Source organism: Carya illinoinensis, chromosome 9 (genome assembly GCF_018687715.1).
Source record: "Carya illinoinensis cultivar Pawnee chromosome 9, C.illinoinensisPawnee_v1, whole genome shotgun sequence".
NCBI classification, from domain to species: Eukaryota; Viridiplantae; Streptophyta; class Magnoliopsida; order Fagales; family Juglandaceae; genus Carya; species Carya illinoinensis.
Window position 1 is genome coordinate 36,179,687 of NC_056760.1, and position 27,959 is coordinate 36,207,645.

The window sequence follows — 27,959 nt, forward strand, 5'->3', positions numbered from 1 at the left end:
ATGATTCATTCAATTATATTAGTCTTCAGTATCTTTTCTTATATATAAATCTAACGTACGTCTAGATTAGTCGTCATGAACATATGTAATACTAATCGGTCATTACTCATAAAAATGGCAGCCTCTTCCCTTTCCATTTCCAATGTACCGATAGTAGCATGGGCTATCTGGATCTTTTTATGCAGAAACTGTTTGGATAATGCACTTCATCAGCTTGTTAATGTTGCTGCAGAATCTGGTAGCGTTTACAAAGCTGAATTACCAAGTGGAAATGTGGTTGCCTTAAAGAAACTTCATCAGAGAGAGGTTGAGAATCCCGTTTTCTGTAAGAGTTTTATAAATGAGATGAGGGTGTTAATAGAGATTCGACATCGAAATATTGTGAAGCTGCATGGGTTCTGTGTACATAAAAGATGCAGATTTTTAATTTATGAGTACATGGAAAGGGGAAGCCTATTTTGTGTTCTAAGAAATGTTGATGAAGCTATGGAACTGGATTGGAGCAAGAGGGTAAACATCATCAAAGGCACAGCACACGCCTTATCTTACATGCATCATGAATGCATCCCAGCAATTGTTCATAGAGATATATCAAGCAACAATATTTTGCTGAATTTTGAATTGCAAGTTTTTGTCTCTGACTTTGGAACTGCTAAACTTCTTGATCCCAACTCCTCCAATCAAACATTGGTTGCTGGCACTTATGGCTACATTGCCCCAGGTAAATTGTTAACTGTTTATTTCTACCACAACAATGTCATTTAAATTATTTAATTAAGAATATTGAATATAATTCTTCCATTAGTCATGTATCTAAACAATTTTCAAGTTTATTTTTCTTTACTGTTCTTTTTCTTCTTTTGTCAAATTTACAATTTACAAATTCGTTATCACCAATTAAGCTAAAAGGATGTTAAGTTGATAAAACTAAAAAAGACATATAATATAATCTAAAATCCCAATAATCTGAAATTTTAAATTTAATTAGATATTTTTGTTCTTCATTTAAATGTTTAGCATAATCGCATATATTATTTAATAATAATACATTTGGAGAGTTGATAATGAGACTATATAGGAATAGTTTGCAATTAGCAATAATATAATAATATATATAGTAGCTTCCTATAATGAAAGTTTCATGATTTAGCATTTTTTTTCAAATTTATAATTTTTTTAGATTCAAATTATATCCTCTAAGCAAAAAAAAATTAAAAAATTAAAAAATAAATAGTTGACGCTAGAACTCATTTTTGTGAACTTTATTTATTTTTCATAATATTATATAATGAAGTTGTCACGCCTTTGTAGTCTTTATCTTTAAAAGACTTATATTTTAAAAACTAAAGATTATTATCACTAACTTGATTAAATATTATTCTTCATTCAATATTTTATTGTTAAATTAGAATTATCAAATTAATTAGATGCATTACTGTTCATTTAATAAGCTTAACTGAATTCTATATTATTTCATTTTTATATAATAATATAATTGGAGTGTTGACGTCACATTACAAATAGAAATTAGATATTTAAATAATATGGCCATTTTCATTTAATAATATGACTTCCTAAAAAAATAATAAATTTAATTAGATATATTATTTTCAATTTTTAAATCCAATCTATATTTATAGTGGAGTGGTTGAGAACTTGAGGGCGTGGCTTCATAAGAGTAAAAAGTTATGCTTTGAAGGTTATATAGAGCATATAGTTTAAATAAAATTAATAAATATAGATACATTCGGTTCTTTTCAGTGCCGCCTATAAATTCCAAGATTAATATGAGAAGTCATGTTGAACAAATGGCTCAAAAAATACTACTGACCATTATTGTTTGTATGGAATCCTGCTCAATTGCAAACACTCATTTTAAAAGGCATTCACCTTATTTAGTTGTTCTCATCATTTTTTTCTTCATCTACAGAGTTTGTCTACACAATGACAGTTACTGAAAAATGTGATGTATATAGCTTTGGAGTGGTGGCACTAGAAGTATTAATGGGAAGGCATCCAGGAGAACTCTTATCCTCATTATCATCATCATCATCTCAAAACATGATGCTAAATGAAATATTAGACCAACGCTTGCCACCTCCAAATCGTCTAATTGGACAGGATATTTTGCTCGTTGCTACAATAGCATTTGCATGCCTTCACACTCAGCCAAAGTCTCGGCCTACAATGAAATGTGTGTCACAAGAATTTCTCTCTCGCAAAAAGCCGAATGTCATACCCTTGACTACCGTTTCACTCCCGCAATTGAGGAAACAAGCAACATATATGGTTGGATCAGGATTTGCTTATTGTTAGGGTGTTTTGTGTGTTGTCAATGTATCGTTTACATTTCTTAGTCTTTTTTCAAGAAAAATATTATTTGTAATCATTCAGCCAAATCACCCCATAAACCTAAAGTACTCACTTTTCATGGTTGGAAGCTGCTGAAAATTGAAATAGAATGGGGTCGGTGTGTTTGTATGAGATAAGTGTGAAAATATAAAGTAGAAGTGAATTAAGTAAAATCTCATAGAGAATTTCAGCAGATTCATCATTTCTTCTTCATGAATAACAAGTTTTCAGAATATCTTTGATATCAGGATCATCCCCAGTTTCTTTGTCCTACTCAAAAAGAAATAAACACATTTTACATCTAGTTAGAGTAGTACCTAGCATAAAAGCTCAAAACTTTAAAGCCTTGAGTGGAGTCTTTCGATACCCCTCTTCAATCTTAATTGTATAAGAAAAGATATTTAGATACGGTCACAATAAATGTAAAAATATACACATTAACTTTTTTGTGCGTTAGGGAAAAAATGAAACTATTGATCAATAACAAATATATGACAAAAGAGAAAGGGGACAGGCTATGATGAGGCACTTAATTACCTTGCGAATGTATGAGATGCTAGTTTTGCCAGGACTTACAACTATAATTCCACCTTGCTACATGAGAAACAACAAACTTATTGAAGGCAAACAACTCATATTTGACAAGCTTAGCCAAAAAAGATCAAGAACATAAAACCAACTATCTTATTGAACACAAGCCTTATAATCTAAACACTTCTATACTTTTGTTTTTCGATTCACGCGTTAGTGTAGAGTCAACTGTTGCCAAATTTCTTTGGTGGCTTCCCTGTGATCTTGTTTAAGCCACCAAGGGGATTTAGTTGTGATGGATCTAGGTTCTATTGATAATACTGTTAAGTCAAGTCAAGATGTAGGTTTTGTTGATAGTTGCTAGGAGTTCAAGAAAAGTCTAGGATTTCAAAAAAAGTACATAAGTGGACTTTGATCTCATCATTAAAAATAAATGGACACAGTAGTTGCAACAAGATGTTTTGCATACCAGCCACCTCTAGTCATGGTGTCCTTTTCAAATGAAAGCTTTTAGTCTTATCAATAACCTTCTATGTATAACTATATTATCTTGAGACTTGCCTATAGTGTCGATAACCTTCCATGTTTTGCATATCCTGCCAAGTATCCTGCTTGTTATCACGATTTTTCTCCTCCATAAATGAGGGTAATTAATAAAACTAGAGTGCCATCCTCTTTCTTAAAAAAAAAAAGAAAAAAATACAAAAAAAAGAACCAAATGGGGGTGCTCAGATTTCTCATTTGTTGTATGCTGATGATCTTTTGATTTTAGCAAATAGTAGAAAGGCTTCTATTCAGATTTGATGGGAGTGATTCGTGAGTATGAAAGCTTATCGGGATAGCTTCTGAGTCCATAAGTCTTCTATTTTTTTCTCCTCAAATATATCTTTTGATCGGAAGGCACAACTTAAGCATATTTCAGGGTTTGTGGAAGGTTTTGTTTATTTGGGTATGTTGTTGCACGTAGGGAGGGTGACTTTGCGCTTGTTTGACCCTTTGTTGGTGAGAGTGCAAAAGAAGTTGGCTAGTTGGAAGAGCACGTTGCTCTCGTTTGGCGGTAAGATTATTCTTATTAAATATGTGCTTAATAGCATGCCATTTCATTTGTTGTCTGTGATGAATTTGCCTAAAGGAGTTTTTGTAAAGCTTAAGTCAATTTTTTCAAATTGGCTATGGGGATCGAGTGTGGAGATTAAGAAACGTAAATAGATTTCCTGGCGTAGTATTTGTTTGCCAGTTGAGGAGGGAGGCCTTGGGATTTGGGATCTTGTAGAGGTGCAACAATCTTTGTTCATGAAGTTTGCATGGAAATTGCTTATTGGTGGACCTCTTTGGTCAATTTTTTTTTTCTTCAAAATATGTGAGGAATGATCATAATGCTTCAGTTGTGGCGGTGTCAAGGGGATCTCATTTCTGAAAAGGGGTTTTGCAAGTTTTGCCTTTGATGTTAAGGCATTCAAGATGGTTGGTCTGAGACGGTTCCTTAAATTTTTGGTATGATAATTGGCTTCGAGATGGGCCTATTGCAGATTGGTTACCAATTGTAACGCCTTGATCCCGCAAGGGTCGGAGAGTTACTTCCTATCACTTAAACCCACATTTCAGCAATATAGTTATAGACTCCAAATTCCCAATATCATAAAGAAATTGTGATTCAAATTAATTTCTTCAATATAATAAATTTCCCACAATGCTAAGTCTTCAAAACACAATAAAACTTCTTAATAAATTTTGCCACTACACATATAGAAACTCTGTAAACTTAAACCACCAATCTTAAATCATTTCACCCAATGCTTTATAATCTGATTCTCAGATGAAATATCCAAAATCATCTGAAAAATATTGTGGAGACAAGGGGTGAGTTATCAACAACTCAGTAAGCAAAAAACATATACTATTGTGTACAACATGAACCATTTCATAAAGTTTCATATGCAGAAAATAGAAACATTTCATTTCATATGTAGATCTCAAAACATATTATCAGGAAAACAGAGTGACGTTTCAATCTTTTCATATTCAGAAAAGCAACAGATTATATTTAAAAACAATTTGGCATAACATAACTGAACATTCTCATTATATCATATCATATCACATCATATCATATCATATACCATGTTTAACCCCCGTGGTAGGGTTGTACTATCCTCGGTGGCCAAACCAAACAGTATCATATTGTGAAACTTTCCATTTTTCAATCTCGGAGTCCTGAGTGTGCACACAGAAAAGAATACATAAAAGACCACTTTATTTCCAAAGTGGTTGCACTCATATCATATCATGTTGGTACCAAACATATCACGTGAACCAGTATCATCATATCAAAACCATATTCAGAATCAGAATAATAACAAATAAGTATGCCAAAGGTTTTTCATATTCATATCATATCAAATCACATGCAAAACACATTCATATCATTTTCAAATGATCAATAACATATCCAAAACATTTCATATCACATGAAAAAAAATATCAAATATTATATTCGCTCTTTTCACATTTCAGAACATGTCAAGTATTGCTTATGTCTACACTTTTCATGTCAAAAAGCATTTTCTCTTTCATATAGATTTCATGAGTGAATGCAGAACATATATTTGAGGTTGTTTTCACGTTTTCTTTTCAAAACACAACATACACATTTTTACAAACCAACCTTATTTCATTTCTCTTTTATGCAAATCTAGTATAGGAACCCCAGTTACCTGTACTTTTTAGCCTCTCTGAATTTCTCACAACAGTGCCAAAAGAATATCAATAATCACCTATAGAAATTTCATGTCACTTGAATAAATCTCTAATTGAATAAATATCTCGTATTTACACATAAAATACCTATTTTAATACCTCAAAGCCTAAAATTCTCATAAGTCCTAACATACCATCATTCTCCAAATCCATCAATATCCACTTAATCAAATTCATGCTGTAAAGCATAATCGAATTCATACCGAAAAAGATAACCAAAAAAAATATTTAGTTAATCATAAAAGTCAATAAATACACTTGTTTAAATTACTAACAACACATATATATTTATATATATATATAGAATACTTGATTACTATAAGCTCCCATAAATAAGTTGTGAAAACTCTCTCTCTTAAAATAGGTTCATTTTCTTAGAATTAACATAATTATTCAACTTTACAAGAAGTCTAATAATACCCAATGCAATTAAAACTTCTTAATTAAAAATACTACTAAAATCAACTTGTAAAATTAATACTAAATAATATAATGAAGATACCTTAATATTTTCTGCGAAATCAAGTTGTAAATAGATACTTCAAATAATTTAAATAAAATCAGTACAAATACAAATTAATTTGAGACCTAAAACAAGGCCATCATAAAATAGGTTCTACTTCAAACAAGCACAAAGAAGAAACTGAACCAACAAATATTCGTATGTAGCCTTCAAATATCAAGAGCATAAATGTAAAACAAAATTACACTACACTTGAGAAATAATACACGAAGGGAACAGAAGGCGCGTAAGAAGCTTACACTAAAAAATACAAGACCATAAACAAAGTAACGCCAAGAGGAAGAAGGATGGCATGCAATGGACACCGGGCTGCTGAAAACAGAGAGAGAGAGAGAGAGAGAGAGAGAGAGAGTAGGTGATGATGAGCGAGAAAGAGAGAGACGGCGAGAGAGAGTAAGCCGAGAGGGTGCCGCTGGCTTACTGTGAGGAAAACGGCAGACCTGGAGTGACGTGTAGTGCCCAGCGACGCTCTTCGTGCAAGTGGCGATGGCGTGGAGGATACTGGCGGTGTGGGGTGGCTGGCTTGAGGCCCACGGCGGGGAAGACTACTTCCTCTGTTTCGGGGGGGTCAAAAACAGGGGCTTCTTCGATGGTTGATTTCTTGCCATGCAAGCCGTGTGCTCGGTGTTTCACGTGGTGAAATCGGGGTAGTGATAGTTTATGGTGGAGGGAGAGGAGAGGGGCAGCGGGTTGGTGACTCACGAGTTGGTTGGGTGCCAATGAAGATGGTTGTTGCTTGAACGTGGGGCTTAAGTCTGTGTTGTGGTTGCTGCCGAGGTTGAGGGTGGCTCACGGGATGTGTTTCTACAAATGGAAGGTTGCTGTGCATTTGGAGAAGGGCTGGCTAAGAGGTGCCCGGCGGCACTTTCTATGCAAGCGGCGATGTCGAGGAGGAAGTGTGTGCGGCGGTAGTTTCTAAATGCAGAAGAAGAAAATATAAAAGTGCATCTATGTATAGGTCAGAAAATTGGAAAACCTTAGATGGAAGAAAAAAAAATGAAAGGATGGCTGACTGGCGGTTTGCAGTGAATGGGAGAGACTCTGAGAGAGAGAAAAACGAGAGCATGAGAGTTGTGGATAGATAGAGTTAGTTGATAGAAAAATCTGAAGGGAGAAAACGACTATAGAGGCGTGGGGAGGTGGAACTCGGGGTGGAGAGGGATTCGGAGGTGTAAAAAAAAAACTGAAAGGGAAGATATAAGAGAAGTAACCGACGGGTCAGGAAACATTTTTAAAAGGGAGGAAGCTTACCCAAAACGGCGTCGATTTCTCTTGAAGGCTAGGCTTCCATCTGGTCTGGGCTTGGGTTCTGGGTATTACACCAATAGTGGGCGATTCCAAGTTGCAGGTTCGAAATTTATGTGATGGGGCGGTTTGGAATTCTATTTGGCTTCGGCAACTGGTTGATGATGATATGGTTCAGAAAATTATCCAAGCGAGGGAGCGTGTTCGAGAGTGGGATGATGTCCTCGTTTGGAAGCACACGGTGGATGGGGTTTTTTCTACGAAGTCGGCCTGGAAGATTATTCGGTCCCATGGTAATGTTTGTCTTTGGAAGAAGTGGCTATGGCAAGATCATGTGCCCAAGAAGATGTCTTTTTTATGTTGGCGAGCACGTCAAAATGCCATTTCAGTAGATGAAACCATTAAACAACTTGACATTCTTGTTGTTTCTAAGTGTCATTGTTGTGCGTCAAACAAGGTGGAGTCTTTGGACCATGTGCTTTGTGATGGGGAGGGGCCGAGGAAGGTTTGGGATTTTTTTGCATTCGATTACCACTAACTCGGGTATGGACTGGGGTATTAAATGTTTAGTGGTGTCGTGCTTCTTCTTCCTCAAAAGTTCGTTGGCTTCGTGGTATAATTCCTCTTCTTATTTCTTGGGCTCTTTGGAGAGCTCGTTGTGCGGCACGTATGGAAGATGTGAAATATGACTGGAAGGGTATTATTCGGATGGTCAAAGGATTTATTCTGGACATTTCGAGTTCCATGCAAAAGTTCAAATTTGGGGTCGCATGCCTTGGTGGTGTTGAGGGAACTAAACTGTCCAGTTGTGCCTGTTGCAGTGCAAGTGCCGAAGTTGATTGCTTGGTCTCCACCGGCAGTGGAGTTGTCTAAACTCAATGTTGATGGTGGTTCGCTTGGTAACCCAGGGATGTCTGGCAGGGGAGGTATTGTTCGGAATGCGGAGGGTCATGTACTTGGGGGTTTTGCTCATTGCTATGGACAAGCTACCAACACAATTGCTGAATGCCGAGCCTTTCTACTCTCCCATCCTGTTCTAGGAAAGCAAGCTACTGAACCTATGACCTGAAAAAAATTAATTAGCAAATATTTTATATTTCTTTGAACATGCTTATTATATTTTTTGGGTTTTAATTATAGAATATTTGACTAATATTATTTTTCTGTTGCATGTAGATCTGCATTTTGGCTGGCAGAGAATCTCTGCTCAATGTAAGCCAAACTCTTAACTCACCCATGGCTCTTGCTTTTGCATGTTAATTTTGTAGCAACCCTTCCCCATAGGGTTAGGAATGTTACTTCCATTACTTTACTTCACCTCAGGTGTTAAGACATGCCATAATTCTTATTAAACTAGTTTTCTTAATGTATCCTATGTTACAAAACCAAAATAAATAATGCAATGTCCTTTATATAGTCATTACAGAAGGAAGCATATCCTTAATACTGTGTAGGATTCTTATTAAGGCATGATTAAGTCAAGGCCTGGGGGATGGGATACATGGGATGTCTAAAACACCCTATGTATGGACTCATCATTATTTTACCATTGTGTCTATTTCGTAATCATATAACATGTTTACTTTTCAGCTCAAACTTATAGGTATCGCAAGGTATGCATTATTTGGATATTCTCTTCTTTTGTTGTGTTTGGAAGATTGGGAGCTTGTGTTTATTGCCTTCACTTTACACTAATGAGCTGAAAAAGAGTGCAAAGTAAACTAGTAATGAACATCAATTTGGATTTCTATTATAACTTGACTTTTCCAGTGGTTTGGAAATCCACTTTGAACATATAGCGTATTGTCCATTGCTTTGTCTCTTTATTTCTCATAATAGTTCATTTTTTGCAACATGCAAGCATATAGTACCTACTCTGCAATTGATGGGTGTAATTAGAAGTCAATTTGTTTCAATTTCTTACTTAATTAAAAAAAAAATTGTTTTAATTTCTTGCTTGTGCAATTGCTTTTTTGAGCAAGAACGTATAATTTGATTTGGATGTGTATTATTTTTCTTATGTGGTCGTTCTAGTGAAAATTTGTTTTTTATATTTTTTTAAAATATTTTCCAGCGAGTACACTTGTCCAGAAATAAGTTTTTTGCCATTTAAGACTATTTCTAGCGATTAGTTATCGACAAAAGCGACAACCCATTAGCAACTCAAAATTGTCGAAAATGTGTAATTTCGGCAATATTTACTAGTATTTCTGAAGAGATGCTCACCGGAAATAAGGATTTTTCTTGTAGTGTTAAACCTTTATTTGAACATGCTCGTTGGTCCAATCCCTACCACCTTAGGCCATTTAACTAATTTGGAATCTTTACACTTTAGTTGGAATAAAATTAATGGATCAATTCCTCATGAAATAGGGATGTTGAAAGATTTGACCTATTTAGACTTTTGTTCAAACATTCTCGTCGGTCCAATCCCTACCACATTGGGCCATTTAACTAATTTGGACTTGTGATTAGTTTTAAGTTGGTACTTTCATGCTCCATTTGTGTGCTTGCTAAAATATAATGACCTGTATTGTTGGGTGGCTTACAGAGTGCTTACACTACTTTGGATTGGTTGATCTTAGTCTCTTCTCATGGCAACAAAGCTAATTAAGTGAAACTCCAGCAATAATAATATCACAATTTCCCCTTCAAATTAACTCCACAAATAAAATCATAGTTAAATATACGAATTTTATTTAAATGTTTTACCAAACTTTATGACTTCAAACCTATTTTTTAGCTTGTTCTATGACCCACCAACCAAAATGGCCATGAAAGGTTGAGTAATCTCTACAGACTTGATATGTACTTTGTATTTAAAATAGTCGGATGAGTTGGATCGTCTTTGCTTTTTTCTTTTTTCTTGGCAGTTGGGTAAATTCTACATCACCCGAAGAAATGCCTCTGTTTAAGCAACATCTAGTATCTTGGAATGAAATGAGATTCCAAAAAGGAATAGTAGTATAGTACAGCCCCAAATAAGCATAGTACATTGATAGTATATAAATTTCATTTGTGGTAAAGCGTGTAAAACACTAGTAATCCACGGGACCCCCTTGGGGTGATCCACCTTGAAGGATGGCTCCCCTTACCATTTTTTAAGTTTTTATTTTTAATTTTTATTTTTGAATTATTATTGGAAATTATTGGATTGCTTCTAGCTATTTGATTAAAAATGGAAGACCCCACTCACATTCATGCATGTACTGAGAGAGGTGATTTTTGAGTTCTGTAAGATGGGTATTACGGCTTAGGGGATGGAGAAAAAATATTGTTCTTTGAACCTAAGTTCAGTGGCATGGAGAAAAAATAATGTTCATCGATTTCTACTATTTTAGTCTTATCATGCTTCTATTTTCATCTTTGTGTGCTTCTAATTTAACTGCCTGAGCGAAAGCAAATGGTCTTGGTGAAAGCCATGTGTACTTGAAGGAACTTCGATAAACAGAGTTATGTACTGCAAGTACTTGTTCATATTATAGTGCTCTTGGGAATCTGGCACAGATTGAAGCAGCCATCAAAGGAGGCTTTGATGTGAAATGGAAGGAAGATAGTGCAGCTTGTTGTGCCTGCACTGAGTCTAAGGGAGTCTGTGGTTATGACGTGATCAGTAAAAATAGATGGAAACAATTTATACATGCAGTGGCAGTATTACAGTAGATGGAAACAATCTAGGAGATAGCATGAAATGTGTCTTTTTCTTAGTCAATTGAGTTTAGTTGAATTGTTGAGTTCACTAATTACTAGGAGAACCACCACCGCCTAGTACATGACATGCTTTATGATTAGGATTGTCGGAGCAAAACTTAGCTGAAAATACATAAATTAGCTCTCTCTCTCTCTCTCTCTCTCTCTCTCTCTCTCTCTCTCTCTCTCTCTCTCTCTCTCTCTCTCTCTCTCTCCTGATTAACTTTAATTTTTCTTATGCATGCTTCCCCGCTAGATATATCATTTTTAGATCAGACTTTACAAATTAGGGGTGATTCAAACTCTGTGTTTGGTCATCGATAATTTATTTATTTATTTATTTTTTGTAATCTCTCTTTCTCATGCTTTGTTTACCATATTAAGGAATTCGATTGGTTTATATTTAATTATTTGCTTTTAATATATAAGTAAAGGGGTTGTTAGAATTAAAAACCAACTTTAAGTAATTAAAGACCATATATATCTCAATAATCTTAATATGTAAAAGCTTATCTCATCATGATCACTAGTTAACTGATCTCATTCTATACAGAGAGCTAGCTAGCTATGAACTGCTATCAATTATGATGATCAAGATTGGAGCAATTATGGAGGTAATTCCAAAGTTATAAGTTGGGTGTGAGGGGAAGGCATATAGCAATTATGGAGGTAATTACTGGTCTTTAATGGGAAAACTTTTCTCTTTTCTCTACCTTTCCCTTTCTTATGCTTCTTTCTGAATCTTTTGAAAAATAACCCCCTGATTTGCAAGTTATGGCTCTACAATGGGCAGCTACAACTCTAACTATGGATCTGGAATTACAGAGGATTCATTGAAGATGTTACTCTTTTTTGCAAAGATTTTGATTGGATCATAAATTGTTCATTCATGTTATGTATTTAGATAGGCACAGTATTGGTATAACTGGAATGATTTTAAGTATGGGGATCTGTTCTTGTATTTGTATTAGTCATTTATAAATACTTTGATGGCATTTATTTCATGAACATGTGGTAAAAATTCTTGTTAAAAGCATTTGTTGAGGATCATCTATATTAGTTGAATGTGGTGATTCTTAAAGAGTTAAGCTTAGGGGCAGTGTCGATTGATAGTAATTATGTTCCAGGTGTTTTCCAAAAGATGCAGAATAACCCAAAAGTTCCAAAAGTTGAGGCTCATCTATATTAGTTGTTCAACCGCGAGCGTATCTTATCTTAATGTGTTTTCATGGAAGCTGCACGACTGCTCTAAAAAAGAAAACAAAAGTAGTTAACAAAAGAGATTCCTAATGGAATGATGCCATGAGAAAAATACATACGGCCTGTTTGAGCATTGAAAACTGAAACACATTCAACAGAGGTAGGACAAAATCCTGCAACAAACAGGGTACATAGCTAAAACCCAAGACAACATGAAGTCATGAACAGCTGCTACCAACAAACAAAAGCAGCAAAAAGCTACAACTCAACTTATGCTAAAAAAAATAATTGAAGTGCATGATTAAACATCCAAATTTCAATAGCTAGAGAACAAAAACCATAAAAGAAAACTCGCATGAATTATAGATTATATGATTATAATCGAGCAACATAACTACATAAAGACTTCATATGTAAATGAAAAGGAAATATAGGTATGCATGTAGCTATGTATCTCAAAGCTATTAGATACTGTTAGTATCAGTAATATTACTATTGTTAATCCAGAAATGTTTTGAAGAAAATTAGGTATTAAGCAGTTTATTTTCTTTTTCCTAGGAAAATAAAGGTTTAAATGTTAAAGAACTATGTGAGATCAGTTCTGGCTGGGTTCTGCTTCCATAGTTACCAGTGGCTGAGTTCCTTGATTTTTTGTGCCCTGTTTCTGTCTGTTGCATGTGTGTACTACAAACCATAAATATGCATAATGTTTTATTTTAGTATTGTGTTATGCTTGATTGTTGATTTTCCTTTATGGGGATGGAATTCATATCTAATCCATTCATATAACATTTTTTAATCATTACTTTCATCAGTTTGATTTTCTTATAACTAAAGCCTGACTCCTTCCCCTTCACTCCCCCCTTTTCTTAATTTTCTTATCTCGTAATATTATTGTCAATATTAATTAAGTCTTCAAAACTCCTCTATTGACTTTATTCTTGTGTTTTCCTTCTCTCGATTTGCCTGCAGGTATTTCTCAAGTTGAGATATGAGATCACCAAGGTTGAACAGATCTTTGTGGTGGGGAACTCTGGCAAAAATTTTGAGATAATTCTAGTTAAGTGTCTTGGATTACTTGTTTAATTCCAGCATGTTTATAGCTGATTTTAGGAAACCACACACATACACACAAGTGCACATCTTCCACTTGATCATATCTGGAATAGATAAAAGGTGTTGGATGTATGCCCTCGAAGCATTATGGGCTCTGGCACTGGTGGACCATGCTAAAAGGTGTGGTCTTACTCATGATAAATTTTGTGGTTTGGGATTGTATTTGGATTACTGAGAAAGCTGTACATGTGTTCTCGTATTTTACAATTTTTATTTTTAATTTTTAAAGGACATTTGGCGGTGATATCCTTCCGTCGCAAATATCTATTTCCCACAAATACATATTGACGGTAATAATCTTTTCCCACATAAATCAATCGCCGTAAATAATATTTCCTGTGAGAAATATTGCCGCAATAAGCAATTATTTTCAATTTTTTGGAAACTTTTACAGCGGCTATGTTGTGACACATAAAATTCTCCGGAAATATTTATTTGCTGCGATTTTTAAACATTTTCCGGCGATTTTATGTCATGACAAAAGCCCCTTTTCTTGTACATAAGATTTATCTACAAGAATATGGTTAAAGTTCACTAAGAAATCAAATTTATCAACAAATGTGCTATTTAAGCATATAAATGGAGTTAATATTTGAAGATCTTAGAATTCGAATATCGGATGAAGAACACGTTATTTGGAATTTTGAAGTAGAAATCACGCCTCGGCTGCAACTTGTATTGATGCCCTATTTGCAGAAAATTAGTTTATATAGTTACTCGTTTAGAGATTGTGACCAAGTTGAGTATGCAAAAGGAGAAAAAGAGTTTTGTAGCTATGATAAGAAAACTTAATTTTCTTGGAGTGTTTGACAAGAACCACACAAAACACAACAAGGGAGATCTGTACGTGTGATGTGAGACAAATTTAGCTACTGGAGATTCCGGTAAAAGAAAAAAGATTTTAAGTTTTTTTAGAGTTTTTAGTGGCTATTGAGATAAGAATTTATATTACAAAAGTTTTGTAAGAAAACTTAAAAGAGTAGAGATTCTTACTTCATAATTTGATTTGGGCAAAGCTTTCGTTTTTGGTTTGGTTTTTTTTAAGAGAGCCTAGGTTGCAACTGAAACTGAAAGAATCAATGTGGCGACCTTGGGTGCTGTAAAGGTTCGTAGTTGTGCCCAGGCTAAGAGGGCAGCTGCAATTATAGTCTGACATGTTAATGTTTATGGGTAGAAAGAAGAAGGGTCAAGAGAAGCTAAGAAGAAGATGTACTTGAGTAACTAGTGTTAAAAAGACATTGGGTGAAAGAAAATTTAAGCATCGACGGAAATATTTGGACGCAAAAAAGCTATGTTTCTTGTAGTGAGTTGAGTTTGGTTCAACAACCAAACACAACTTAAATTGTAATGATTTTTTCTTGATACATTGGGCGAGGGGGTCAAACTCAAGACCTCCATTTGGAGACTTGGTTGTTTTGTCATCAGGACATACGCCTAAGGCTTCCTTAATTGTGATGATTTGGTGCAAAAAATCAGGACAAACTGAAACCATCAAGTGCAGAGCAGGTGCCATATGCCTGCATGTTGCAAAAAATGAACTATTATGAGAATTAAAGAGACAATGCACTATATGTTCAAAGAGGATTTCCAAACAATGCACTATAGGTTCTAGCTCTATCAACAAAAATATATAAGGTTCTGCCTACAAGTAAGAAAAGGGCAATAAACAAGAAAGAAAAAGTCAAAATTCAAAAGTTAAAATAAGAAAGAGGACCTTGATGCTCGTGTGCATCAACAAGTTTCTACTGATGCTACCAACTTGTTAGGCGTTGGATCCTGCGATACAGATAGCCTCTTTTACAAGGATGAATTCAGAAGAACATCAAACCAGAAAATTAAAATAAGTCAGTAAAGGAAATTATATGGTCAGAATCAAAACTGATTGCACCAAAAAGAAACAAATGTTACATTAATAATGATGCTCATGGAGAAAATTTTATAAAATGATAGCTACTACTGTTGTTTCAATTAATCAATATACATCTATACTACATGTAGTTAACAAGAAGAGAAAAAGCAGCCTGCATCCCAATGCCGACAATGGAAAATCTCTTATGGCATTTTCACACATCCCTGCCCCCTTAAAGCTAAAAACTTTGGGCTTAAAAAAAATAGCACTAAACAGGATACATAATACTGCAACTACAGTTGGTTGAATTTTCTTCAAATCCTGAAATGTAACTGATACAAATTGTCTCAATGCAGTATGATCATGGTTATTGATTGGCATCTCAATGGACAGCATTAAATACATTAAAACCCAACAAAGAGAAGCTATACTTTAAATACAAGCAAGGAAGAGAGGCAAGCTCAAAGATATGTCAGTACTAAGATGAAATTACCCAAAAAAACACTCTGATATGTGGCAGAGACTGTTACAGGGCAATTATGAGACTTTCCTCCATAAATAAATTATGAAGACACAAAAAAATAAACCAAGTATATGTAAATAATTGAATAAACCAATTCTCACAAATCCACAGAGTAGCATAGTGAACAAAATACTTGAATCAGATGTAACATACATGGCAGCCAACAACTTCCATTTGTAGAGGCAAGCTTGAGTTTCCAGTGGGCGGAATTCATTGTCAGAGATAACTGTCTTCTTGCAGTGTAGAAGGCAATTAAGATACAAGCCTCTAAAGGTTGGAGTAAAATACAAACTTTGTTATAAAGAAAAAAAGGTATCTTCAATAATACCAGTTTGGATCTCAAGGTATAAAAAATCTGTCACACCTTGAACTGTGTCGTGTCATGTGCTACTTGTATAGGTATAAAGTTTGAAAGATTTTGCAATAATATAATAACAGTGACTGAGAACATGCCTCTTATATATCATGAAAATATGACACATAGCTAAATGCAAAAAAAAATATTACTTTTTTTATATGCTAGTCACATACCTACAGAGCCCTTTATAGTAAACAAAATAACAAGGAAGTTTCTATGTTTTGGACGTGTTTCACATGCCCAGCCGGATCTCCTTGGACACCTAGGGGATTAGGGCTCCTCTACATTACCCTATTTTCAACCACAATTTACTGTTTATACATGTTATTTACACAATTTTGTTTTCACAACTAGGAAAACCTGTCTTGCACGTTACATGGAGTCATTGAAGAAGAAGCACTTGGAGTAAAGACAAAGGCAACATGCATACTTTATAGTCATTATTCTTGATCAGCATATCCATCTTGTGCAAAGAAAGCCAAAATCAAGTTTCCTAAAACTGCTCCAAAGTTTTGTTAATCGAACAGCTAAATACAAGTCCTAACTCTGTCTGCTATAAGTTGCAGTTATGCTCTTTGACATGTTGTACTAGATTTCAATTATCCCCTGCATAAGAACATAAATTTATACAACTTATGGCACAAAAGAAAGCTATGAAAATCAAATCAACTAAGATGAACTTCTCAAATAACAAACATTTCTGACGTAGTGTGTATTAAAAAATTCTGGCAGCATGTAAGTTTCTGACACTCGCAACTCCAACTAACAAAAAAGGAACACTAGATTGTTGATATTGTTAAAATATGATAAAAGATAAAGCCGGTGACATCATTTAAGAGTAAAAATGATGAAAGATATGCTTTCTATGAGACTAATGTGAAGACTGCCTCCCTATTTTGTTCAATTGGGTGATTTAGTGTTTAAAGCTCCAGTATTTCTACATCACACAACACCCAATGTCCAAGGTACAATTAGAACTGAAACATGAAAAAAAAAATTGTCCAGGGTAACCATAACAACCAAGCCTTTTAAGTGATAAGTAACTAAAAAAAGTACTTCTAACTATCACTTTTGAGGCCACACTAAAGCTAAAGTTTCATGGTGAGTATCAGTCCAAGGTCTAGACACTATATTAAATATAATAGCATAAATCAATTCGTTGAATTTATATAAATATATATAAAGCAATTAGGCCTTAAAAAGAAAAGAAAGAGAAGACAAACAGAGCATCACAATGAGTTGGTAGTCCCACTGAAAATAAAATAATGGTGCTCATAAGTTTTCTTTCTCCACGACAACAAGCAAGAATCCCAAAACCCAAGGCTTTTACCACTTGAGCCAACCCCTAGGGGTTCAAAGGTGGATTCTAGTCTATCATGACCATTAATTCAGCAGGAGAGGAGCCAATTATGGCAATCCTTCATTCTGAACAACCAAGGAGATATCAGTATAGGCAAAAGTGCACAAATCCTAGGGTCTTCACTTTGAGATAACTCAACATGATGCTGATGATTCATGTTAACTAATGGCCCACACAACAAAGCTCAACAGACACTCAAAAACAAAATATTAGCAGATATATTGAAGTGATTAAAGAGCAACATCACCTACCATTTTATTCATAAGTGAGAAGTTTGAAGAATTTGCAAATAGAGCTGTTGCTATCTGTTTTATTTGTAATACTAGTAAGTTGCCAAACAGTAGATGATAGAGCTGTTGATATCTGGATATATGAATCATAAAACCATGTAAAGCAATTGCAACTGAATTCGGGAGTTAATACAGATAGAAAGTCGATGAATGCACACCTCAGTAGAGATCCATAACCACCCCCAAAAGAAAATTTTCCACACAGGGAGAGCTGTACCAGTGGTTAAAAAAAGCATGTTACAAGCACATTTATGCAACTATATTGAGAAAAATATTTCCGAACAATATGCAACAATAACATATCCAACATCAAGAAATTATAAGGAGTTATATAACAGAATTAGTTCAGAAAACCATACACAAGCATGACAGCCCATTCAAATGCTTGTCTATGTATTTGTGAGCATGACAACCCATAGATAATATTTACATATGTATTTATAAGCATGACAGCCCATTCACATGTGCACAAATACCCAAGAATAAGACCATTAAAGTAGACAAATACCATATTAAAGTAAAACAAAAATGATCTAGTTTGGAACTTAATCATCTATGCATGCATCATGCTAAAACTATGGGATGAGAAAACCAAGAAGAGGAACACTAGATTGTTAAAACTAATGGTATAAAGATATATATTGTGTCATTGAGTTTTTTGGGTTTAGTTGTTTTCCCTCCTTGTATAAAAGCATTTGCATCATAACTGTATTTACTTAGTGTAAAATGATCTTGGAAACATTTTCTGTATTTTTCTATGCTGTGCTATGTTTGGAGAATTGACTTGGATCCATGTAAATTTGTGGATTGGATCTGTGGCATGGTGGTTTTAGGAAGTTATTGGCTGAGAGTTCAGCTATTTCCAGTTTTGGATTGTTTCAGGAATGGTGGTGGATGAGATGTGATACTTTTAGGAGTCTTTGCCTATTAAATGTAATGATTTCTGATTTTGGGGTCTTTTTTCTCGAGTTCTTAAAGTGGATTATTTTCTATGCATGCCATTCTAGGTTTTCAAATTATGGGATTTAGTTGTTATTGTAGAAAATGAGATTATTATTATCCTCCTCCACTTTGCAAAGGAAGAGAGAGTTAGTTTCTTGGATTTGGGTGTGACATGTTTATTGTGGACGCCAATAATTGTTTTGAATTAAAGGTTTTGGACAGGAAAGAAAAAACATATTTTTGAATGCTTTTTGCAGTTGAATTTTATACAATGCAATGGACTAAGCTCACTAGTAGGATATCAGACTATGTTCTTAAGCATTTTTATCTTGTCATTACAATCTCGTCATCCATCTTGTTCATTAACCCATTGGTTCTCGATCCAACCAATTTCAGTATTTACTGTTTAGACCTGTTATTTCCACAATTTTTTTCACAACTAGGAAAACATGCCTTACACGTTACACTACTGCTAGTATGTCTGTATATATATATATATATGGTAACCTTGTATGTGATGCTAGATATATATGTATAGTAACCTTGTATGTGATGCTACGCTGGAGGCAAAAAGGTAATGCTAGATATGGACTTTCATTTCTTCCCTTTGGCTTTATAGAGATGATGTCTATTAAAATGTGGCCTGAATTGTTTTTGAATGTCTTTGTCATTTCAGTATCAGCTGCAATGTCTTAATCCAATTATTATTTGGCAGCACTTCTTTTGCATCTTTTCTGTCCCGGATAAGCTTTCAAGCTCATAAATGATGGATGGTTGAATCATAGTAATGGTTGAATGATAACTTCGTTTATTATGGTGACTAACATGAGTTTTTAATTTTTTTTTCTGCATCAGCTGCTGCCTCATTTCTCCGACGAGCATGCATTTTTAAGTTCGGAAGAAATTTCCATAACAAAGGTACTATTAGTTTTTTTTTTTATTCTATATTTTGGTTCACTTATTCAATCTAAATCCTTAACTATAACTCTTTGCAGATGACTTCACACTGCCTTCACAATGCCTTCACCTGATTTTAACAATGAGGTTTTACAAACAGGTCTAGACATCAGAAGTTGCTTTATGAAGTTTTTTTAGCATCTTATACGTACAAGGGAGGGTTTGAGGATCATCTATATTAGTTGAATGTGGTGATCCTTAAAGAGTTGAGCGTAGATGCAGTGTCGATTGACAGTATTTTCGCTTTTCTTTTTTTAGATTTCTCGCTATCTCTCTCACTTTATCTTCCATTTTCCAAATTTCATACTCGTGCTGTAATATATCATCCCATGTCTTCTAAGCCTTATTCTCTCTTATACGAATGTTCTCTTCTAACAAATAAAATATATCTGCACATATAAAAAATTCACACCTTGCATCTCCAACTCCCAATTAACATGAAGTAGATACAATAAATATTTTTTTTTCTATATATGGTAAAGAAAATGATACTCATACAACCTTTTTTATAATCATGTTTTTATAAAAATATCCATATGAGAAAAAGTATTTCAAATATGTTCAGGACATATTATGCTTTCATGCATCTTTAATTTATAAGTTGCTTATTGCAAAATGACGTTCCCAAAACATACTGAAAGAAGCTGTGCCGACAGAAAGTTTCACTTTCATGACATTGTTGAGGTTTTTAGTGTTTGCTAAATTCGGTTTTAAAACAATTGGTTACGTATGTTAATGATTGGAAAATACACTAAGATTTATGTACAAGATTATGGTTAAAGTAAATAGCAGAATAACTAAAGCTTTAAAATAAGAATTTTATACATAATCCTTTAAATATATTTTTTGTAAAAATGATGTTTTGGAAAAATATCAAACCAGGCCCAGCACGAGTTAAATCCATGGGCTTTAATGGCAATCTTGTAAATATATCCAAAAGCAGGCATTTTCTGAAACCTGAAAAACCTAAATAGAATCAAAGCAACTTTAAATCCATGGGATCGGTTGTTGAAGGAGAAGACGTGTTTTGCTGGACAGTGGTATTCGACGTAAAGCAGCTGATCATCCGTGAAGGAGATAAAAGAAAAGAAAAGGGCGAGAAGAAGACAGAGTTGGTGTAGGTGATAAATAATGAGTGGGAGACTTGGTATTATTTGCAACGATGGAGGAAGCGTCACAGGCATCGAAAGATCTCATCAAGGTTTGAGAGGTCAGTTGAAACTCAACTTCTCTTTCTTCCCAAATTTAGTCAGTCTTGGGCTTAGTGAGAACAACCTTCATGGGCGTATCCCACTTGAGATTGGGATGCTAAAAAATCTGACTTATTTATACCTTTATCGGAACATGCTCGTCGGTCCAATCCCAACCACTCTGGGTCATTTAACTAATTTGAGAATTTTATACCTTTATCAAAATAAAATCAATGGATCCATTCCCCCCGAAATAGGGATGCTGAAAAATCTTACCTATTTATCCCTTTCTTCGAATATGCTTGTTGGTCAAATTCCTTCCACAATTGGTCATTTAACTAATTTGGAATCTTTGTACCTTGGTCAGAATAAAATCAATGGATCAATTCCCCCCGAAATAGGGATGCTGAAAAATCTTACCCGTTTATATCTTGGTTCGAACATGCTTGCCGATCCAGTCCCTTTCGTCTGGGATAATTTGACTAATTTGAAATATTTAGACCTTAGTGGAAACTACTTAACCGGAAGCATTCCCTATCATGAGGATAACCCTTCTTGGGTGAAATATGTCAACCTTAGTCACAACTTTTTCATAGGAGAAATACCCAGTGCACTAGGGAGTGCTGTAGTAGGTCATCTCTCGAGTTTGGATCTTAGCTACAATGATCTTACAGGCCATATCCCCCCTTCTCTCATTTATATAAAAGAAATCAACTTGTCACACAATTCTTTGAAGGGTCAAATTCCAGACGGTTTTGATAAGCATCATAAATCCCACACATTAATTGGCAATAGGGATTTATGTGGTCAGTTCAAGAATATTTTTCCTCCATGTCCCAAAAGCAAATAATCAATCATAACCAAAATAGAAATTTTTGCCCCCATCACCACTTTCCTCGGATTCCTGGTTATTGGAGGTATTCTCATGTCTCGTGTGTTCAAAGAAAATCAACATGAGTTAAGAGAATCTAAGGATGGAAACATATTCTCGATATGGAATTATGACGGACATATTGCATATGAAGACATCATTGAAGCAACTGAGGATTTTGACATCAGATATTTTATTGGAACCGGTGGTTATGGTAGTGTTTACAAAGCTAAATTACCAAGCGGAAATGTGGTTGCCTTAAAGAAACTTCATCAGAGAGAGGCTGAGAATCCAATTTTCTATAAGAGTTTTATAAATGAAGTGAGGGTGTTAACAGAGATTCGACATCGAAATATTGTGAAGCTGCATGGGTTCTGTGTACATAAAGGATGCAGATTTTTAATTTATGAGTACATAGAAAGGGGAAGCCTATTTTGTGTCCTAAGAAATGTTGATGAAGCTATGGAACTGGATTGGAGCAAGAGGGTAAACATCATCAAAGGCACAGCACATGCCTTATCTTATATGCATCATGCATGCATCCCAGCAATTGTTCATAGAGATATATCATCCAACAACATTTTGTTGAACTCTGAGTTTCAAGCTTTTATCTCTGACTTTGGAATTGCTAAACTCCTTGATCCTGACTCCTCCAATCAAACATTGGTTGCTGGCACTTATGGTTATATTGCCCCAGGTAAATTGTTAATTGGTTATTTATACTCCAAAAATGTCATTTAAATTATTTAATTAAGAATATTAAATATAATTATTCCATTAGTCATGTATCTAGACATTTTTTAAGATTAATTTTCTTTACTATTTTTTTTTCTTTGCCAAATTTACAATTTATGAATCGTTATCACCAATTAAGCTAAAAGGATATTAAGTTGATAAAACTAAAAAGACATGTAATATAATCTAAAATCCCAATAATCTTAAATTATAAATTTAATTAGATATATTTGTTCTTCATTTAAATCTTTAGCATAATCGCATATATTATTTAATAATAATACATTTGGAGAGTGGATAATGAGACTATATAGGAATAGTTTTCAATTAGCAATAATATAATAATATATATAGTAGCTTCCTATAATCAAAGTTTCATGATTTAAAATTTGTTTTCAAATTTAGAAATTTTTTATATTCAAATTATATCCTCTATGCAATAAAATTAAAAAATAAATAGTTGACGCTAGAACTCATTTATGTGAACTTTGTTTATTTTTAAGAATATTATATAATGAAGTTGTCAAGTCTTTGTAGTTTTTCTCTTTAAGAATATTATATATTTTAAAAACTAAAGATTATTATCGCTATCTTGATTAAATATTATTCTTCATTCAATATTTTACTGTTAAATTAGAATTATCAAATTAATTAGATGTTTTACTGTTTATTTAATAAGATTGATTGAATTATATATTATTTAATTTTTATATAATAATATAATTGGAGTGATGACGTCACATTACAAATAGAAATCAGATATTTAAATAATATGCCATTTTCATTTAATAATATTACTTCCTAGAAAAATAATAAATTTAATTAGATATATTATTTTCAATTTATAAATCCAATCTATATTTATAGTAGAGTGGTTGGGAATATGAGAAAACATTTATGCTTTGAAGGTTATATAGCGCATATAGTTTAGATAAAATTAATAAATATAGATATAAATTCCAAGATTAATATGAGAAGCCATGTTGAACAAATGGCTCAAAAAATATTACTTATCATTATTGTTTGTATGGAATCCTGCACAATTGCAAACACTCATTTTAAAAGACATTGACCGTATTTAGTTGATCTCATCGTTTTTTTCTTCCTCTATAGAGTTTGCCTACACAATGACAGTTATTAAAAAATGTGATGTATATAGCTTTGGAGTGGTGGCGCTAGAAGTATTAATGGGAAGGCATCCAGGAGAACTTTTGTCCTCATTATCATCATCATCATCTCAAAACATGATGCTAAATGAAATATTAAATCACCGCCTACCACCTCCAAATCGTCTAATTGGACAGGATATTTTGCTTGTTGCTACAATAGCATTTGCATGCCTTCACACTCAGCCAAAGGCTCGGCCTACAATGAAATGTGTGTCACAAGAATTTCTTTCTCGCAAAAAGCCAAATGTCATACCTTGACTACGGTTTCACTCCCACAACTGAGCAAACAAGCAACATATATGGCTGGATTAGGATTTGTTTATTGTTAGGGTGTTTTGTGTGTTGTCAATGTGTCGTTTACATTTCTCAATCTGTTTTCAAGAAAAATATTATTTTTAAGCATTCCAAATCACCCCATAAACCTGAAGTACTTACTTTTCAAAGTTGGAAGCGGCTGAAATAGAATGGGGCCGATGTGTTTGTATGAGATAAGTGTGCAAATATAAAGTAGAAGTGAATTAACTAAAATCTCATAGAGAATTTTAGTAGATTCATAATTTCTTCTTCATGAACAATAGACTTTTCAAAATATCTTTGATATCAGGATCATCCCCAGCTTCTTTGTCCTACTCAAAAAGAAATAAACAAATTTTATATCTAGTTGGAGTGGTACCTAGCATAAAAGCTCAAAACTTTAAAGGCTTAAGTGGAGTCTTTTGATACTCCTCTTCGATCTTAATTGTATAATAAAATATATTTAGATAAGGTTACAGAAAGTGTAAAAATATACATGTTAACTTTTTTGTGGGTTAGGAAAAAAAGGAAACCATTGATCAATAACAAATATATGACAAAAGAGAAAGGGGACAGTCTATGATGAGGAACTTAATTACCTTATGAACATATAGGACCTGTAACTATAATTCCACCTTGCTGCCTGAGAAACAACAAACTTATTGAAAGCAGACAACTCATATTTGACAAACTTAGCCTAAATAGATGATGGTCATTAAACCAACTATCTTATTGAAGGTAGGCCTTATAATCTATTCAATTCTATACTTTTGTTTTTCAATTTACCCATTAGTGTAGAGTCAACTATTGCCAAATTTCTTTGGTGGCTTCTCCAAGATCTTGTTTAAGCCACCAAGGGGATTTAGTTGTGATGGATTTAGGTTCTGTTGATAATACTATTAAGTCAAGTCAGGATGCAGGTTTTGTTGATAGTTGCTAGGTGTTCAAGAAAAGTACATAAGTGGATACTTTGATCTCATCATTAAAAAAAATGGACACAGTAGTTACAACAAGATGTTTTGCATGCCAGCCATTTCTAATCATGGCGTCCTTTTCAAATGAAAGCTTCTAGTCTTGTCAATAACCTTCCATGTATAACTGTATTATCTGGAGACCTACCTGCAACGTCATAGAAACAACTAAACTAAGAATTCCTAGATGCAATCACAAAGTGCTAATTTTTACAAATACTTTATGTAAGCCACAAGTACTAGTACCAAAAAGGGATCTTCACATACTTTAGTAGTAAATGTAGTTGAAACCCCTGAGACAAATTGTAAAGCCTTATACAATGAGTGGGTTGGGTCGGCATAATTTATGAAACAAGCAAGTCTTATTAGTAGGCTGCAAAATTAAGACAAATTACAATTTTTGCTGTTGGGAAGAATAGACTCCACAATATAAAATTGAAAAGATTTCTCTTTCATTCTTTTACGCCCTTGCTGTGATGAGTAGTAAAGTCTTTCCACAATGAAGGCTGATTTGCACCAACATGAATGACATTGTCATTGCTACCATCACCAAACCTTCACCATCTCATCCACATCATTATCACATTATTGTTGTTATCATCATCATCAATTGGCAACATAAACAATCGTTCCATATGTACACAGATTTCTATAGCATAAAATTGAACAGATTTCTCCTTCATTCTTTTACACCCATGCTTTGATTAATAGTATGGTCTTTTCACAATACATGCTGCTTTGCAACAACATGAATGACACCGTTTATGCTGGCATCACCAAACCTTCACCATCTCATCCTTATCATTACCACATTATTGCGTTATCATCATCATCAATTGCCAACAGAAACAATGGTTCCATATCCACACAGACCCCTTTATTATAGAGTAATTGAAATTTCAATATATAAAAACTGTAAGAACTTAAATATAAACAAGAAATTTCAAACAGAAAACAAAATAGGACTAGAATTGCATATGTAATTGACCTAGAGCCACCATCTAATCTCCATGTTTCCATTTTACTCCAGTGACAGTAAAACCAAAGTAGAACTAGATGTACGACTGCTGATACAATAGAATAGACATAGTATACAAATTCTTCAAAAACATACGTCTAAATTTTGTTTGCTGAGTAAATGCTCTTGCCTGCATAAAATTACTTCTACCAATTACTTCAAAAATTTATGTTATTTCCTTGACAAACAATTGGGACCAAGGGTGAGAAATGATTTCAGTGGAGCATAATGTTGTTAGTCATATATTTATCCTTAAAAAACACGTGAAGAGTGCCCTTGGTTTCCTCATGAAACTTCCATACATATTTACAATCACCCTTATTCCAAGGATGGCATACTAACTCCCAACAAATACACGAGCACCTTATTATTGTATACTTAATTAATCTTTTAAGTCTTACTGAAGCAAATATCAGTAGTTCAATTAATCCTCAGTACATATGATGGGAACCAAGGTGGAGCTATCCTTAAAGATCCCTTGCAAATTCCAGATGGGCCAATTACAATATCAAGAGCCAAGAAGATCAAGGAAGCAATGCAAGGATTGGTGCAATCCACTTGGGATGAAGCTAGGAAGAGCCCAACACTCAAGATGGGCTTAAAGGGAAAAGAACCAGTTTTGATCCACTTGATACAAGCTATGGAAGACATGACTTAAAGATTGGGCCTATTGTTGTTAAGGCTTTCAATTTGTTTAACGGTATTTTATTATTAGTTTAGAAGAAGTGGGCTTGAGGATGCTTGGCCCACGTATGTCTTATTTCTAATGGACTAGGGTTATTTTTGAGAAGGCCTTGTATTTTTGGCCAAGGGTTTATTTGAAAAGTTATAATTTTATGTCTTACTAGGGTTTCAGAAGTAACTGTAGCGCGGCATATGACACTGTTCACGCTACAGTACCCGACGCATTATTTACTTAGGGTTTTTGAGAATTGTCTATTTAAACCACTTGTAACCTCATTTGAGAGGCAGACTATATGGAATTGTGATTGAGAGTTGAGTTATCTCCTCTTGTTCTTCTTGAACTTCTAAACTTATCAAAGGTAAATTAAAACCTTTGTGGCGTTCTTCCTTTGTAATCTAGGTTCTTGAGACGGGTTCTTTAATGGGTCTAGATTTTGATATAATCTAGGTTCTTTGAACGAGTTCTCATCGGGTCTAGATTCTCCATCCATATACCTGAGTTTGGGTTTATTGGGGTTGTTTTTCCAGTATTTTTGTTGGGTCTCAAAGCAAGTCTATTGGGGTTCACATCAACATACTTGATCAATACTATGAGGTCCAATTACAACCAAAGCCACATCTGATGCATCTATTATATCCTGTCAACATATCATATATATTAGTACTATGTTGACATCAGTACTTCTCACTTATCATTTTAAACCAACAAAAATTAATGGGGAAGATGCCAATAAGTTATTGAGTATTTTCTACTCCTCAACAATCTTACATTGTTGTTAATATCATGGGGGAGCAAATACTTTGTTTCTTTTCGTAGGTAGAATTTATGTTATAGCAAAATGAATGAACGCATGGCATCTATAGTCCATCCACACACTTAGCTTCTTGGTGGCAAGATAATCAGCTCATTTGAGGCAAAAGACACGCATGCAAAATAAGAGATAAGTACCATACGCAAAATGAATGATCGGTGCGCACTACTTAAGTAAAAATATTACCTCCATTAGCCTCTACTATCTCTTTTATGTTCATTGTGACAGAAATCTGCACATAATAATCATATATTTATATAATCTCTTATCCAAAATGGTGAGCGAATGCCACGACAGCTTTCCTATCTATCCACAAATCAAAAATTGGGATCGCATTTCCATTCAAATCGAACACTTTCACTGTGTCTAGCACACTTGCCGTATCTTCACCCGCCACTAAAGTTTCGGCAGTTGTTGACATCCGCACATGTCATAATTCAAAATGATTACATTTGTTTGCCTAGAAAATGAGGAAATATAAACATCATGATACTTCAGATTTTTAGTGTAAAACGACGAAAA

General features: G+C 34.1%; 2 protein-coding genes, 1 long non-coding RNA gene and 1 pseudogene across 3 annotated transcripts; 3 read left to right on the forward strand and 1 right to left on the reverse strand.

Moving 5' to 3' along the window:
• Positions 1-2,599, forward strand: LOC122276202 (MDIS1-interacting receptor like kinase 2-like). The gene is made up of 2 exons (XM_043085772.1): positions 1-721; positions 1,931-2,599. The coding sequence occupies exons 1-2, from the start codon at positions 76-78 to the stop codon at positions 2,314-2,316; spliced, it is 1,032 nt and encodes a 343-aa protein (XP_042941706.1). The 5' UTR covers positions 1-75; the 3' UTR covers positions 2,317-2,599.
• On the reverse strand, positions 2,563-27,858 carry LOC122277051 (annotated as a pseudogene).
• Positions 19,127-20,111, forward strand: LOC122276222. Its single transcript, XR_006228808.1, has 2 exons — positions 19,127-19,654; positions 19,732-20,111. It is a non-coding gene; the product is annotated as an uncharacterized LOC122276222 (long non-coding RNA).
• On the forward strand, positions 21,293-24,261 carry LOC122276203 (MDIS1-interacting receptor like kinase 2-like). The gene is made up of 2 exons (XM_043085773.1): positions 21,293-22,451; positions 23,603-24,261. The coding sequence occupies exons 1-2, from the start codon at positions 21,809-21,811 to the stop codon at positions 23,914-23,916; spliced, it is 957 nt and encodes a 318-aa protein (XP_042941707.1). The 5' UTR covers positions 21,293-21,808; the 3' UTR covers positions 23,917-24,261.
• Positions 27,859-27,959: the final 101 nt, after the last annotated feature.